Source organism: Sinocyclocheilus anshuiensis, unplaced genomic scaffold (assembly GCF_001515605.1).
Source record: "Sinocyclocheilus anshuiensis isolate Anshui unplaced genomic scaffold, SAMN03320099.WGS_v1.1 scaffold1647, whole genome shotgun sequence".
NCBI lineage: Eukaryota > Metazoa > Chordata > Actinopteri > Cypriniformes > Cyprinidae > Sinocyclocheilus > Sinocyclocheilus anshuiensis.
Genome location: NW_015549848.1, coordinates 254,155 through 270,349, shown reverse-complemented (window position 1 = coordinate 270,349; position 16,195 = coordinate 254,155). Strand labels below are relative to the sequence as shown.

The following is a 16,195-nucleotide window of genomic DNA, read 5'->3' as shown; positions in this document are numbered from 1 at the left end:
AAGAATGTTTATCAGTCATGTGAAACATAAAAACTATAGATGTTTAGAATCAAATATGATAAAATGCCTCTTCGTAAAACAATAAAATAATTAAAAAAATTGCAGGATACTGCAAAGGGCATGAAATACATCTCAAGTCAGTTGTAGAATGTACATGATTCATTTTAACTTAAATTATATTAAAGTGCTTTTAAAAAAATGAGCTGAATCTCATATAACTTAAAAATGATTAAAAAATTGTTTGTTAATTTGAGAAGTCAAAGTCATGAAAACCAAGCTATGATTTATTGATCGTAGAATTTACAGTGTATAGCGTATGAATCATATGGACCATTTGTATTGTGTTTGCTGAGATTTGGAGCTTGACAGATGGACAGAGAGCTTGATCAGTAAATTATGGCATGTTGATTTTTGGCTGAACCAACCCTTTAAAACAGTATAAGATGAGAAAAACTACATACATGAATCAGACAACACCGTCAGTTTTGTTGTCAGCAGCAAGAGAATCGGCAGTTTAGGTGATAATGTAAATGCTCAGTAGGTCTGTGGAGGTGTAAAGTAGTGCTGGTTTGTTTTATCTTCTGCATTTTTATGAGCTTCGTTTTGAGCTCTGGCGTGCAAAACACTGGAGAAACCAACGCCCCTGTCTCTCTCTCTCTGTCTCTTTGTTGTGTGTGAAACAGATGGGCAAAACTACCAAAGCGTAGATCTACAGAATTAAAGTAATGAAAATAGGATAAAGCATGCTGTCTATTTCTGTCTAACTCTCTTTTAGTTTTTGTGTCGGTCACATTTTCTGTTTTTTTTTTTCCTTCTGAAATGCGGTAAAATGTTAGAGTGAAACAGTGTGACAGAGACAGAGGGCAGGTAGACAGCCTAAGGGAAAGAGGGATTGAGAGAGTGACAATGAGGGAAAAAAGGTGACCGAGGGGGAGAGTGAAAGAGAAAACAGAGATGCAGAGAGGAGGGGGCTGTGACTGCTTCTGTTGCTAGGGGAGAGAAGTATTTGGCCATTGGAGAGAGAGAGAGAGCATTCTGTATTAGTTTCCATCAGTGTCTCTGCCACAACCAGATTTCACTGGAGGAGGCAGTTTCCACAGCAACCATTCATTCCATGAACAGGGTGCTGGAAGAGTAGATGGAGGGTGAGAGAGAAACAAGTGAAGGAGAAATGCAAAATGGAGAGAGAAAGAGAGGAGAGGTGTGGCTGAACAAGAGAGTTAACAGAACATAATATAAAATAAAACAAATGGATAAAGCTGTGTATGTAAGGGGAAGAAGGAAGTTTAGAGGGATGAGGACAGGTGAAATGGGGACAGATGAATGAGAAATATGAGAGTTTTTCTTACTTTTGTCATCTCAGGAAAGCTATATGAATTGAGAGAAAAATAATTTTCTACTGTGAATGTAATTGTTCAGTTATAGCAGGTTGGGTAAAGATGGATGAATGGAGAGATAAATGGATGGGTGGATGAGTGTGACCCATCCTGATTTGTCTGTTTAAAGATCATCTCTACAGGTGGACCAACCTGCACAGCCCACAGGCTCTCGTTTCAGCTACAATGCCATATGGCACACAGAAACACTTGCCCACAATGCAACGCACATTCATACTCACAATCTGACACAAATGCTCTTACTGTACCTACAATGCAACATGCCTGTATTTTATTGGCAAAAAGCTAGTTCAAAATGTTAGAAATTCAATACAAAAGGAGTATAAATAAAAACAACAGTCAGAGGTATCAAGACAAAAACTAATATAGCTGACACATTATTCAAATAAAAAATGTCAACAGGTCTCACTGATTTCCAGTGATTTTGTAGTAATTTTATGTTTTAGGTTTTATCACTCACTTTAGTCAATCAGTGACACAGAGGGAAGGCTGTGCTAGAGTGTTTTTGTGTTGTAGGTCTAGTGGAATTTTCCAGAACATGCCAGGGACTTTAGTCAGCTCAAAAGGGTAAACCGAGGACAATCCCTCTCTTTCTTTCTGCGTCGGTGTTTGTCTCCATATCTTTGTTGTTGTTTGTTGGTTTGTTTTTGTTTTTTGAGGCTTTGAAATATGAGGTTGAGATTATTCATTAATTAATTAATTAATTCATTCATTCATTCATTCATTCATTGTGTTGTAGGTCTAGTGGAATTTTCCAGAACATGCCAGGGACTTTAGTCAGCTCAAAAGGGTAAACCGAGGACAATCCCTCTCTTTCTTTCTGCGTCGGTGTTTGTCTCCATATCTTTGTTGTTGTTTGTTTGTTTGTTTTTGTTTTTTGAGGCTTTGAAATATGAGGTTGAGATTCATTAATTAATTAATTAATTCATTCATTCATTCATTCATTCATTCATTTATTATTATTATTAATGCTTTTATTTATGCATTACTTGTGCATTCATGTATTTGTATTCTTCCCTGCCTTTATGGAAAACAGGGTTATTGAAAAATACAGCATTATTCTCAAAACATGCAGTTATTACAGAGAGCAGAACTGTCCTTAACACACACAAGCACTGCTGTCTTGGCAGGCTCATGAGGAAGCTTGTGGTGCCATCTGGCACATATTTTATCAGGATTACTAGAGCCTGACGTACCAAGGTGTGCCACACACACAGACACAAACTACAGTGTGATTTTATTCATTCTGCACAGACAATCAGTACCACATGCACATATCTAATTAATATTGTATGCCCACACACATGCTTTATTATTCACACGCACAGCTAATGAAAGTTAATCACATTTTCTGTTAAATATTTAATGTACATGCAATTTACATACACAGACCGTAAATAACAAATTGTGAACTGTGATTCATAAATAGACAGAGCTACCAAACATGTATTATAATCTAAATTTATTTAATATTATAGATTAAAATTTTGTAATCTTCAGACTGGCTGTTATATGTTAAATCAGCCAATTTTCTGTGTTCATGCAGCAAAAGCATGAACACAAATCTGCTGTCATCTGCTGTTATGCATGCACACACATACACATACTGCTTCAAAAGCGGTGTGGTCTCATCTAAACAAACCCATAATTCCTTGGCTCTGCAGTGTTGCTCAGAAATCTGCTCCTTCAGGAGTTTAGCATTGAAGTTTGGCTCATATTTCATTCTCAGACTGCCCTTCCTAACCTCCTCTTCTGCATTATGTAAGATGGCACTCCACTCCTCCTTGAGAAAGGAGAGAGATACAGGGATATATAGAGAGTAGATGGGAGGGGGTCAGCAGACTCATGTTGTTTTCTTAATGATGAGACGATTCGATTTTCTCCCCATCATCTTTTTATGAGCTGGATCTTTCACTGACCATAATAATCATGGCCTTGTCATGCAGCTTATTAAACCTGCGCCATTATCTGCTAGCCAGACGTGTGTGGCTGTCCAAAGACTGCCTTACACGAAAGGTCAAGGCAAGATGGAGATATGCAGAGTGTAACACCCCTGTGGACTGTTTGTTGTGGTTTCTTCCCCTTGCCTTCGTTGAGTGGGTGCTGGCGTCCTGCAAGTCCCAGCTAACCGTGGGCATCGCGGACGACGACACCAGCCCCACTCAGGACCCTGAGCCCAGCCCACCATCTCCCCACGGTACGGAGCATAAGCCTGGGCCCACCGATGACAGAGAGCCATTCCCCGCCGCGATCCAGGCACCCCGACCGTGGGAATGGCTCTCGATCCCCTGTCGAGCCTCGGAATGGCTCTCGATCCCCAGTCGAGCCTAGGAATGGCTCTCGATCCCCTGTCGAACCTAGGAATGGCTCCTGATCCCCAGTTCAGCCCAGGAAGGGCTCCTGATGTTTCGTTTAGCCCAGGAAGGGCTCCAGCCCAAGAGCTCTCTCCAGTGCCTGCTCCTCAAAAATGCCCGCCCTCCGACCCGCTCCGGCCTCCTCCAGCGTCACCATGGTCGGAGTCTCCCTCGCCTCCGCCTCCAGCCTCCGAGGCCCGGGTGTGTATGTCTCGTCTGCCTTGTTGTCTCTACATTAAATATCCTTATTTGAATCCTTGTCGTCCTCGTCATCCTGCCTGCCTCCACACACCTTGACCGTGACACAGAGGATGTTGTAGTCAGTGTAAATGTATTGGGAAATTACTCTTAAACTGTATTTTGCAAAGATACTAGCTGCTCCCAGTTTAAAACAGCTAAAGCAATCTGTAGAAATAACGAATAAATAATCTATATACAGTTGAGGTCAAAAGTTTACACCCCCCTTTCAGAATCTGCAAAATGTTAATTATTTTGAATTATTTTACCAAAATAAGAGGGATCATACAAAATGCATGTTATTGTTTATTTAGTACTGAATAAGATATTTCACATAAAATATGTTTACATATAGTCCACAAGAGAAAATAAGTTTAATTTATAAAAATGACCCCGTTCTTAATAATGTGTTGTTACCTGAATGATCCACAGCTGTGTTTTTTTGTTTAGTGATACTTGTTCATGAGTCCCTTGTTTGTCCTGAACAGTTAAACTGCCTGCTGTTCTTCAGAAAAATCCATCAGGTCCCACAAATTCTTTGGTTTTGCAGCATTTTTTGTGTATTTGAACCCTTTCCAACAATGACTGTATGATTTTGAGATCCATCTTTTCACACTGAGGACAACTGAGGGGACTCATATGCAACTATTACAGAAGGTTCAAATGCTCACTGATGCTCCAGAAGGAAAACCATGCATTAAGAGCCGGGGGTGAAAACGTTTTGAATTTGAAGATCAAATGTAACTTATTTTGTCTTCTGGGAAACATGTAACTATCTTCTGTAGCCTAGTCTGAAGGGCAGTACTAAATGAAAATATGATATTTAGGCAAAATAATAAAAATGTACACATCTCCATTCTGTTCAAAAGTTTTCACCCCCTGGCTAAATAATTAATATTTTGCAGATTCTGAAAGAGGGATGTGAACTTTTGCCCTGAACTGTAGTCTTAAAAATAAATAAAGACCTGCCTAGTTTTTAAACATGTTAATTTGACAGTTTTGAAACCAATGTAAATGAACTCAATAGCATTGCTATTTAGTTAGTTACTCCCTAGCACTAGTGGATTTTATGCCTTATAATGTCAGAAAGATAACTAAAGAAAGAGAGAAACAAAATGGGAGGGCATGGAGAGAGGACGATTAGATGTGATGAAAGAGTATGTGTAAGAGGGAGAAGAGAGAAAACAAAGCATTTGGGCGTTTAGTTTTTGTGTTGCTGAGGGATTTGGAAGGGTTGTCAGTTCCGAGGACTCATAATGGATGCTGCCTGTTTCTCGTTCTTATTTCACACCCAAAATCCTGAATACAGGCCTTCTTTCACTCACAGATATCGTAGTCATAATGGTTCCGAGGTTGTAATCCATCTTGATCTTCACCGCAACATAAGCTATAGACAAAAGGCAAAGTGCAAACAAAGACCTGCACACAGATATGATGCCAAAGGTGTTGTCTGTATTAAATTAGGTGATGTTGTGGTGATCCAGTGTCATTATAAATGAAATTACTTGCTCATCAGACAGAGAGAGATATTTTCAGCAGTGCACAGGGGATGTCAAACATAGATCAGACCAACTACCACAGTAATTTACATTTAAAGACGAGTACATTACACTGCATTACATTCTTTTCTACTGTTCTATTTTTATGAGTGAGATTTAACAAGATAAAAATGTGTGGTGGGAATGAATGGTGAATTTTGTCTCTATATGAAAGAAGGCTGGAGGAGAGGGTTGGGGGTGAAACATTTTTAAAGTAAATGTGGCCAATTGTGAGTGTAATGCATCACAGTTTGTAATACAAAATCAAAATGCAAAGTGTTTTCCTTCTCCCAGGCTAAACATTGCTGAATCACTGTGTGCCCTCTGGAGCTCTTTACTGCAGCACAGAGAAGACAAGAGATAATTTATGTTTATAGAGGGACAAGTGTCTTCCACCATGCTTATTTCAGGGTCCAGAGGACCTTTATCATAACTGAAACATGGAGAGGTCCCTCTTAATGTTTTTATTACCCACATTGACTGTTAAATAATGCTTTTCCTTATTTATTTTTTTCCTAATCGTCATGGGATATCATTTTAGATTGTAATAGATGGTCTCTTTTTCTGTCGTAGATAATGAAGGTGGAGAGGTCTCTCCCCCTGTAGGTGCTGGAGTGGACAGCAACAGTTGGCATTTTCGATACGGGCCGGGTCCGGGAGGCCCTCCACATCTGAAACCCGGTGAAGTTCCTCCTGAAGCCTTCATCATCCCTGGTTCTCCGGCCATTATTTCCATCAGACAAGGGCAAGATGGAGATGACAAGAGCGACTTTATTACCTTTGGAAAAAAGGAGGAGGCCAAGAAGAAGAAGAAAAAGAAGAAGGAGAAGAAGGATAAGCGGGAGAAAGGGAAAGATGATGATGATTAGAGAGACAGAGAAAGAGAAAGAGCTGATTTTTTAAGACAGAAGTCTCAACGAAAGTCTGTAGAACAAAACGTGTTTTTATTCATTCTAAAATCCATATTTGGGGCTCAAGCAAACATTTTCTGTTGGATCTAACTGATCAATTTGGGGTGATTTTCTGTCACATCCGATCTTTCGGCTTTAAGCAGATAGCTTCCCCTTCCTTTTAATGAAGTAATTGATTAATCTCACCTTGATGAATTGTTATATGATTGATTAATATTCTCTCATGCCTCAGCCACTATTCCGCCTAAAATGTCCTTCAGACTCATGTTGGTACGTCTGTCTTATTCATCCTCTTGGTTTTTGTTTTCCAATCTTTTTGATAGGGAGACAAAATCTGATTTGTTTGTTAGCTGTGTGCTGCTTCACATGTGCTTTCGTGGTAAAAAAAGAGAAAAAAAATAAGAGGGATTCAAAATTGAGTAAAGTTAGACATTATGGAAGCAGGACACACACTGGTGTAAATACGCAGGTTGGGCACCGCTGTATGTAAAGCAGTGAAGACGCTAAATTAACGCTTTTGCTCATTCACTTCTCCTGGTGTGGGATTGAAGAATCATCCTTTAAAACAAGAGACTTTGAAACATTTTCACTTATAAAAAATCTCACATCCTGGACAAAAGGGAAAAAACAGTGTTTTATCAAAAAAAGACAAAAAAAAAGTACACCGAATGATGGAATGCACTTTTATTTTATTGCTTTAATTTTGTTACCAGCAAATGTTCTCCAAGGCATAGTATATATGTGAGCAAGTAGTCCCATATATACACATGTACACATATATATTAGACACACACATCTAGTAAACAGGGTCAACAATCAGTGAATCTCTATAGTGACTCCCAAAACCTCTCCAGGTCTGAAATGTTTCTAACCTGGTTGGCCTTTTGGTTAACCAACAGTTGGAGAGGTACGCTCACAAGTCAATATCATGTAAAGTTCATGAAAAATCAGCTCTTCAGGAGCCTGGTTATGTGCTCTGTTGTTATAGGGATGGCTGAGAGAATGTTTATGTATTATGAACAGTATTACTGTTGATTCACCTAACCTTAAACACCTTTGATCCCATAAACTATCCTTAAATACCCTCTATAGAAAAGGCATGGGGGTTATGCCATGATTTTTTCTGTGACATTGCCTCATACCTGTAGTTTCCCTACTGTCCTTGACCCTGTCATCCCAACCCTAATTTTGTGCCTGTTTTCTCAGCTCAGTATGTCATACACAGAACCTAGCTTCTGCTTGCTGTTTGGAGGGCCAACACACCCCAAGAGCAAAGAACACAACATATTAGCTGGGGCTTTTCAAATTCGAAGGGCAGGGTTTTTTTTTTTTTGTGCGATGTTTTTATAAGCTTTAAGTGAATTTTATTGCTACTGTACAGAGCTTCTGTCTGTCTCTTTCTTGATCTCTCTGCTGGGTAGGCTAGCTCTAGACATTGCGGTGTACTCATGTAGTATGGAGAAATGCAGACGACGCCTGTCAAATCCCCCCACCCTGCAGAGGACAGAAGCCCCTCCGACAGCACTGTCATATGGTAATGATCCAGCACTGTCCAATCAACCTTAGCTCTGTCTCTGTATAAGACATTGTATTTTCTGCTGGTCTCTCATCGGTTCTTTCTCAGACAGAGGAGGAATGGGAGAAGATAGATGTGCAGCTTAGGCAAGGGGTGGAGATTAGTAGAGAAGAAATTTGCCGTGAAAATTGCCAGTTTGAACCGATGTTGAGGGTGAAGTGTGTAATTTCTGTGCCATTAGCAGCACCAAAAATAATTTTGCCCCCTCTGTCTTTAATAGATCCAGCCATTGGTTTTGAGCTGTGTCAGGCTGATTGGGTTGCTTAAACAGAGCAAGGTTTTCAAAGACATGCAGTGTTTACACAAGTATCTAAACCTCAAAAAATTACACAAATCATCTGCACAGTTATGAAAACAATCAAGTGTTATTCATTTATGCTAATTAAACATTTTGCATCAATAATACACTACAAAGATTAGACTGTTGTCTCCACCCCATGCCTTCTAGCGTCTGATTACAGCGGCAGTGACACGTCTGTGTTCTGATGCTATTGGTTCCCTCACTTGCCTGCCTACCTTGTTGCCACACACCCAAAAACATCTCAAACCGATGTCACAATTACTCAAACGTGACTGCTGCATGACCTTACTAGAAAGAAAACACTTACTATATAGATATATATATATATTAATATAGATATAGATGGCTATGATTTTACTATTTTTGGTTATAGTTTTTATTCATTATTCACACAAGAGATTTGTGTATGTACCGTCTCTGAGCCTTTTGCTATACTGACACCTCTGCACCGACTTAACCGTGGACAGTTATGACCTTACTAAACCTTGGTATTTGTAAATGCTCTATAGTGTGATGCCCTGAAGCTCTCGTTTTTATCCTATTCTTTTCATTTTTGTTTATGAGAACAAAAAAAAGAAAGACCAAAAAAAAAAATTGTTTGGCTTTGACATACCGATCAAACTAGCACTGTATATTGTAGCTAAATTATGTATGATGATTCTATCACTCCTCTTTCACTTCTTTGACAAAGAAATAAAAAAGAAAAACAGGAAAAAACATCCTGATGTAAAATACAATATGTGTAGTGTATGCTTGTATCTAGTGAGCATTCATGCTGTCGTTCTTTCGTATTGTCAGGTGGTGATCAGTAGGTGGCGCTGTGCTTTCCAACTGAATGCGCTCATCTGTTGTAAAACCCTCTTCTTTTGTACACCTGCTCATCAGTATGTGATGGTGAATTAGTGACCTTCATTCCTTTCTTTTTTCTCTTTATTTTTGTCATTATGATGGAAAAGTGGTAATGTGTTTTGTTTATAAATCACGAAATAAACTTTTCTTTCTTAAGAATGTGACATATTGTCAGTGTTTCTGTGTCTGTGAGCCAATTGTTAAAATTATGATGATGATATGCTTTAATCAGAAACATTTAGTTTGTGATATTTGTGTCAGCAGCCAAAAATAAATGGCTTTGGTGTACAATGGAGAACCAAACCGCAAGGAACCACTAGAACTTCAACTGCAAGGAAGTCTGGAGAAGCAAGAGAGAGTAAGAGAAAACCCTACTTGCGCTGACTTGATTTTGGGTCAGTTTTTTCTGACAATATTCTTCAGAAATAGATTTTATCCAAGAGAATATATATTATAATCTCACACATATATTTTGTGGACCCTTTTCTTGGTTTGCTTGAAATTGCCTTTGTCCGTTAAATTACAGAATTCAAAATAATGAATAACAAGTTTTAAAGTAGAGATTATATTAAAGGGTTAGTTCACCCAAAAATGAAAATTAGCCCACATATTAAAAATTGTCTTTGATCTTTCAAGCTGTTAGTCCAAAAGAAGTTAAATAAAAAGTGCCCATCCATAAAAAAAAAGTGTCTCACACGGCTCCGGGGGGGTGAACAAAGGCCTCCTGTAGCAAATCGATGCGATATAGCCTTTATATTGTGATGCAGTTAAGACACCACAGACACACATTTAATCTATATCAGCTTTGACCAGCAGTCAGAGCTTCTCAGCCAACAATCTAGATAAGTGTGACTGTATGTGTGAAGGCTCAGATTTACCACACTTCTCTCTACTCATCTGCCCCTTAGTGTTCCTCTTTGATGACAGTAATCATGATTAGAATTCACTGAGAGATTTCCTAATGCAGACATCTTGCTCTGAAATCATGCTCTTTCCAGCAGTGTCTGCTGTTCGTGCTAATGATGGTACTGTTTCCAGCACCTCTGTGAGGTTAACGGAAGGTCATATTAAAAATGTGTGTACCATTTATGCATTGCTTGTTATCGTTCTTTGATTTGATGCTACTTCCAGCCATTTAGCATGTGACATCTCAGAAAAAGTTATGATGTTTGTTCTGTTTCATGTATTCAAAATCCGCTTTAATCTAACATCAGAGAAAGTGAGTGAGTGAGCGTGTGTCTGTGTTGGTGCATGGGGGAGGTTCAAGGGTTCAGCTTGCAATTTTGCCTACAGAAAAAAAAATATATTTCTTTCTCAGTACCCTCTCTTTTATTTGATCTTGGAGGTTTCTATGGTTACTACAATGATGGGACGAATTTCCATGTCAACAATTCAATTCAGAATTGAGTGTCTGAACAGACATAAAGGTGACAATAAGGAGAGAGAGCGGTACTGGTACAGATTGTGCTACTATTGCTGACAGTCTCATAACTTCATAGAGTTCTAGAGGCTCCACCCATTTAACCTCATAAACTAGAGTTGTTCTCATGGGAGCTGTATGACCAGTTTGTGTTTTAAATATCTTCTAATTTCTGATGCTTGTGGTGAGAATCAAACAAACAACATTATAATGATATAGTGATGGCCAAAGGCAGTAGAACTGCATTACAGCACAGCAGGTCACAAATGCAGTAGTAATAAATAGATATTAAACTAAAACTTAAAATAAAATAGACATTAACATGAAATTCAGGACAAGATGTCAATATTCAGAGAAAAAAATCAAATAAAAAAATAAATTCTGTAGATTGTATGGATTATTCTGGAATAAAACTACAAATTAGTATCATAGTATCATGCATTTATAAATCAAATGTATATTATTAGTACAATTATATACAGTATGCAAAGGCTATTGCTGAAATTTATAGAGCTCAGGACATAATATTCATGGGTAGTTCCACCTTTATTGAGCCAAGTGTTCCTGTTTGTCCTCCAATGACAGTAATTAATGAAAATGCTTTTATTTTAAATTAAATTAAATTATATTTAATTATATTAATTTTGTTTATTTTTTATTTATTTAGTATTTAAGATTTGCTTTTTTAGTCACCTAGAAACCTCAAATATTTATTTTCACTTTACACTTAATTCCAGGACATTTCAAAATCAGTTTATTTCCAGGTGTAAATTTTCAGTGTGGTCATTAATACTCGTCTGTATGTATTAATTTAATTAAAGGTAATCAGGCCCATCAATGACTGATTCACATCTGCTTTCTGAAATGAGGTTTCCTTGATTTTATGCTTGTTTTCAGCAGTACACACATTGTGTATGGTAACAGCTAAGCCTATGGGACGCCTATCTATAAAAGTTCATCGGGGCTCATCGGTCGGGGAGTGAGGTGAGGTGAGGTGAGTGTTTTTGTTTTTTCTGTTCTGCTCTTTTAAGCTTGAATGACTCAGCATGCATATCCTGCTGAGACTACGCACTTGCAAATCAAAGACACAGTGACAGCTAAATGAACGGTTGCCATAAATCAGAGATGAAACTCTTGCATAAACTGCCATCCACCATGGGGAACAGAATAAAAGTACAGGTTAGAACATTCACCTTGATGTGCACTTTCAATCACAACATGAGTTAGAACAGGAGGGCTGTGCAAGTGTATTGTGTATATACAATTGTGGGTTCCTTAGGAAGTAAAGCTGAAGAGTAAGAAAGCTGGTTTAAAATTTAAGAGTGCAAAGGAAAACATATTGGTTGCAGCTTTTTTGAACGTTATTCTTCTACTCATATTAAAGCTAAACTCATTAACAGCAACTAGCTTAAAGTGTCATGAACCCCACTTCAGATGATTGCTTACTAAAGGTGTTTACTGAAGATTATGAGATGCACTAAATATGCATGCCGTGTATGAAGTCTGTAAAACTGAGAAAACATTTCCATGGACAGGACATAGACAAATGGACCTGCATTTTGTTGAAATGTGAAAATGAAATCTAAATTAAAAGAAAAAAAAAGTTTACAGTTAATGTTAGTATAATTTAGTTTTATAATGCAATGACAAGGACAATCTTGTCTTATCAGATTTCTGAGCAAAACATACTTTGACATAGTCACATACTCCTTTAAAATGGAAAAAAAGGTCAAATGACAATTTTACTGAAGGTTGTAACAGCTTTCATATCATAAGACACTTTTTATTCTTGCCAACAGATGTGGTAGATGCTGTAGATAATGAGCATTCAAACTACAGGCATCCATGGTACATAAATGAAAGTGTTTAAATGTTAAAACGTATGAAATTATTTGACAGATGAAATTAGGCCTAGTTGCATTTAATTCCTTTGTATTAATAAATAATGAGATAAAACAAAACAAAAATGTTAAAGCATTTTTGTAAATATGACAATTTTATGAACAAAACAATTTAGATTTATATATAAAATTATACCAACTAAATACATAAAGGTAAAAATCAATTTTACTAATACAACTAGATTCAACGTAAATAATCACATCTCTTCGGCTGTCAAAATGGACATGGGTGTCGTCGATAAAAAAGGTGCTGTAAGCTGTTCAGGAAACCACTAGTAACTGATGACATAAGCTCAGCCTTCAGTGCTGTGTCTTTATGAGTCTTGTTCAAAACTAATGAATATTTCCTTTCTTTTTAACCCCCGTCTCAGCATCTGGTATGAGACTGAAACACACACGTTGAGATACTGAGTTTGCTTACATTTCTGTGCGACTAAACAGCGCCACTGCCTGTAAGCATTTCACGATCTCTGTGTATTTGAGGTTTATGAATTCAGAATAAGGAAATTAGTAGCTCTCCTGTCCTGTATTGCCTGTTTTATACTTTTATTATTAATTGCGAAATTTGAAGACAAAAATAATGAGAATTCATACAACTGTCATATACTCAAAATAAAATAAAGTAACTAAGTGGGAGATTAGGCCGGGTATTTGTGAACTTTAATGTATAAAATGTATCATACAAAACTGAGAAGTTGACAATATGAATTGATATATGAGATGTGTTTTTACTAATGATATAGTTTAGATTTGGTAATTTAATTTTGCAGATCCTCAAATCAGAATGAGGTCGGTGTTTGATCACGTGATAGCATTATTCATTAGGCTCGTTTGAGATGAGCAAAATCTGCGCAGAACTGATCACCGGTGAGATGCATGCTGGTTAGAAAAGTGTCCGAGTTACGTCCGACTTGCCCTGATGTCATGCTGACGTGTGCCAAAAAAAGAGAGCAGTTGCTCTCCACCGACTGCGTTTATAAAAAAGCATGATGGGAAACGACTGGCTGACGACACAGCTTAATGCTCATTGGTTCAGACAAAATTGATGCTGCATTCTCTTCTAAAATTTTTTTTTAATTTTTAAATTTTTTTTTAATCTGATTTCATGTGATTATGTGTTTAAGTTATGCATGCATATTCCCAAACACTATAACAGTGTGATCTCTGTGTTAGATATGTGATTGTTGTCATATTTCTATAAAAATCTAAAATACATGTTTGTACACTCTAAAAAATGCTGGGTTATTTCAACCCAACTTTGGGTCAAATTTGGACTAACCCAAATTTTGGGTTAAAATTTTAATGTAAAACTGTAACCCAGCGGTTAGACTAGAAAGCTTGCAAAGAGTGCTCATAACCAGTAAAAAGCTGTCACTCTTTGTTTAGTGAGCGTATACACGATGTATTATAACATGCATCGTGCCGCAAAATGTATAAGAATATACATTACATTTCAAAAGTCGCGTTCTCCATGGCGTCCTACGTTTTTGACCTTTTTGAGTTTTGTGAAGAATGTTATTTTCCTTGAAAATATATTGGATGATTATCATCAACTTATACATGTTAAAGTAATATTTTAGTTTTCTACAATTTAGCTGAATCCACACTGTTCATCCCCATTTTCTGTTTTACAGAGTATCCAAGATTCATCAGATTTTTTTCAGAACACGTTGTATAATAACTGTTCTGCATAATAATAATAATAATAATATATGTTCAGGCTCAGCCTCGCTCTACATCTGGCATGCAGGTGTGTGAACTGTTTGACGTGAGGCGCAGGAGATTAACATGTAATTCCAGCCTGACTCACTGCGCGCCGCTGTTCTGCTCCATCTGCTCTCTTCTCCTCTATTCAAAAGTGGAACAGCAAGGATATATGGCCAGTAGTGAAATATAGATTATGTATTTTAACAACATAATGCAAAATAGGGTGACACGGCCGGCCCTGTGAGTTAAGACAGCACTAAACCTAAAATAATAACTTCAACAAATGTGCCCTGTCTATTCGATTCACTCTCGGAGTGGAAATCGTTTCTGATTTTCCCCAGCACCTGACTTGGAGTTGGAGAGAGAATAAGGTATCGTTATTGATATTTTGGTCGAGTTTTGTATTCTCATCAATGTTATTAATATGGAATTAACTTCTAAAGATATTAATCCCCAAGACAGTTAATTTCACTTCAATCATAAAATGGCATTTCTATTTGAGTGGCGCGTGTCGCTGTCCATGGTCCTGCACAGTGAATCATTATTATATTTTATTATAATGCAGCTCTATTTGTGCTCTTGAGCATTACGGTCGTTTTGTGAAGTCATTAAGTGAAAGTAATTTTCTTCATCCTGTCAAAGATGTTGATATTTCTTTCATTTAACTCGCACATTGCCGCTGTTCAGTAGTAAAACGTTATACACTACCGGTCAAAAGTTTGAGATCCTAACGATTGTTAATGTTTTTTACAGGAGTTTCTTATGCTCATCAAGGCTGCATTTATATGCATTTAATGCACATTTACTTTTACAGATGAGCTGTGATATGAAATCAAATGATTTTGTGCTTCTTCTAAAGAGATTAAATTGTTTGAAGTTTCAGCCATTCCCAGCGCACATCTCCCTCCAAGTTATGCATTAATCTGTGTTGTGGATGATCCTGGATGGACTGATGAGAAAAGGAGTGATTCGTTCCAGTAAGGTTAATTATATTTGTATTTATTTATTTACTTTTAACATATTAAGTGCAATGGTGTAAATTTGAAAATGTGCATTTTTCTGTAAGAAAATGCATTAATTGCTTTTGTTTTTGTACAGAAAACGGCCTAGAATACTTTCTTGTTTTTTCAGTGCTGTCTTGTAGAAATGTATGAATATTTTGGGTATGTATGTTAATTCTGTACACTCTTAAAAAAATAAAGGTTCTTTATTGCCATCAATGGTTCTATGAAGAACCTTTCCAATGCAGAAAAGGTCCTTGATAGTCAAAAAAAGGTTCTTTAGATTTTTAAAATGTACTTCAAAATAGTTCTTTTAGGAACTGTTCACTGAAAGGTTTTCTAGGGAACCAAAAATGTTTCTTCTATGCCATAGAATCTATGGCATCACTGAAAAAAACAACCTTTTGGAACCTTTATTTTTAAGAGTGTACATTGCTAACTACTTTAGGTACTTGAAAAGTTGCGCGTCCAAATCCAGTTAAAGGCCCTGTCTCGTCTCACCTTAAGTCTATAGCAAAATGTATGCGCATTTAACAGTTTTAATAGGTGGAAGTTTTGTATTCCTGTCCTCGATGTTGTTATATTGAATACGTTTAAGATTTTAAATACTCACGTTAGTAGCTTTCACTTAAGCACAAGACTTCAAAAATTAAAAATTAATGAATTTTAATAGAAAGCCTGTCTCTGGACAGTTGAGGTTTTGCTTTTTAATTACCTAGCACTATAAATAGCCGTTTTGTTGTTTTTATATCTATATCATAGAATCCAGAGTTTTCCTCCACTGTATATCTTTAAAGTTGTGAATGTTATGCAGTTTCTCAGTTTAACTCGCAGTGTCGCTGTTCACCAGTAAAATCATTTTATTTCATTTTGTATTTCATACTCCACCCTGTTCCTGATGTCATGTTTAGGGCTTCTAGCTCACATCGTAGCAAAAACGTAGACGTATCTCCAATCTTTTTTTACCATCTAGTTTTCTAAATACAGTTCAGACAAATGTTTT

At 37.1% G+C, this 16,195-nt stretch overlaps 1 protein-coding gene across 2 annotated transcripts in view; it reads left to right on the top strand.

Annotated features, from left to right (window-relative positions):
* LOC107660888 (protocadherin alpha-C2-like) overlaps positions 1-9,327 on the top strand; it is a 43,351-nt gene extending 34,024 nt beyond the window's left edge. For both annotated transcript variants that reach the window (XM_016450321.1, XM_016450320.1), the window contains exon 4: positions 6,100-9,327. In XM_016450321.1, coding sequence (XP_016305807.1) covers positions 6,100-6,395 — 296 coding nt within the window. In that variant the 3' untranslated portion in view covers positions 6,396-9,327. The remainder of the gene's footprint in view (positions 1-6,099) is intronic.
* The last annotated feature ends 6,868 nt before the right edge of the window (positions 9,328-16,195 follow it).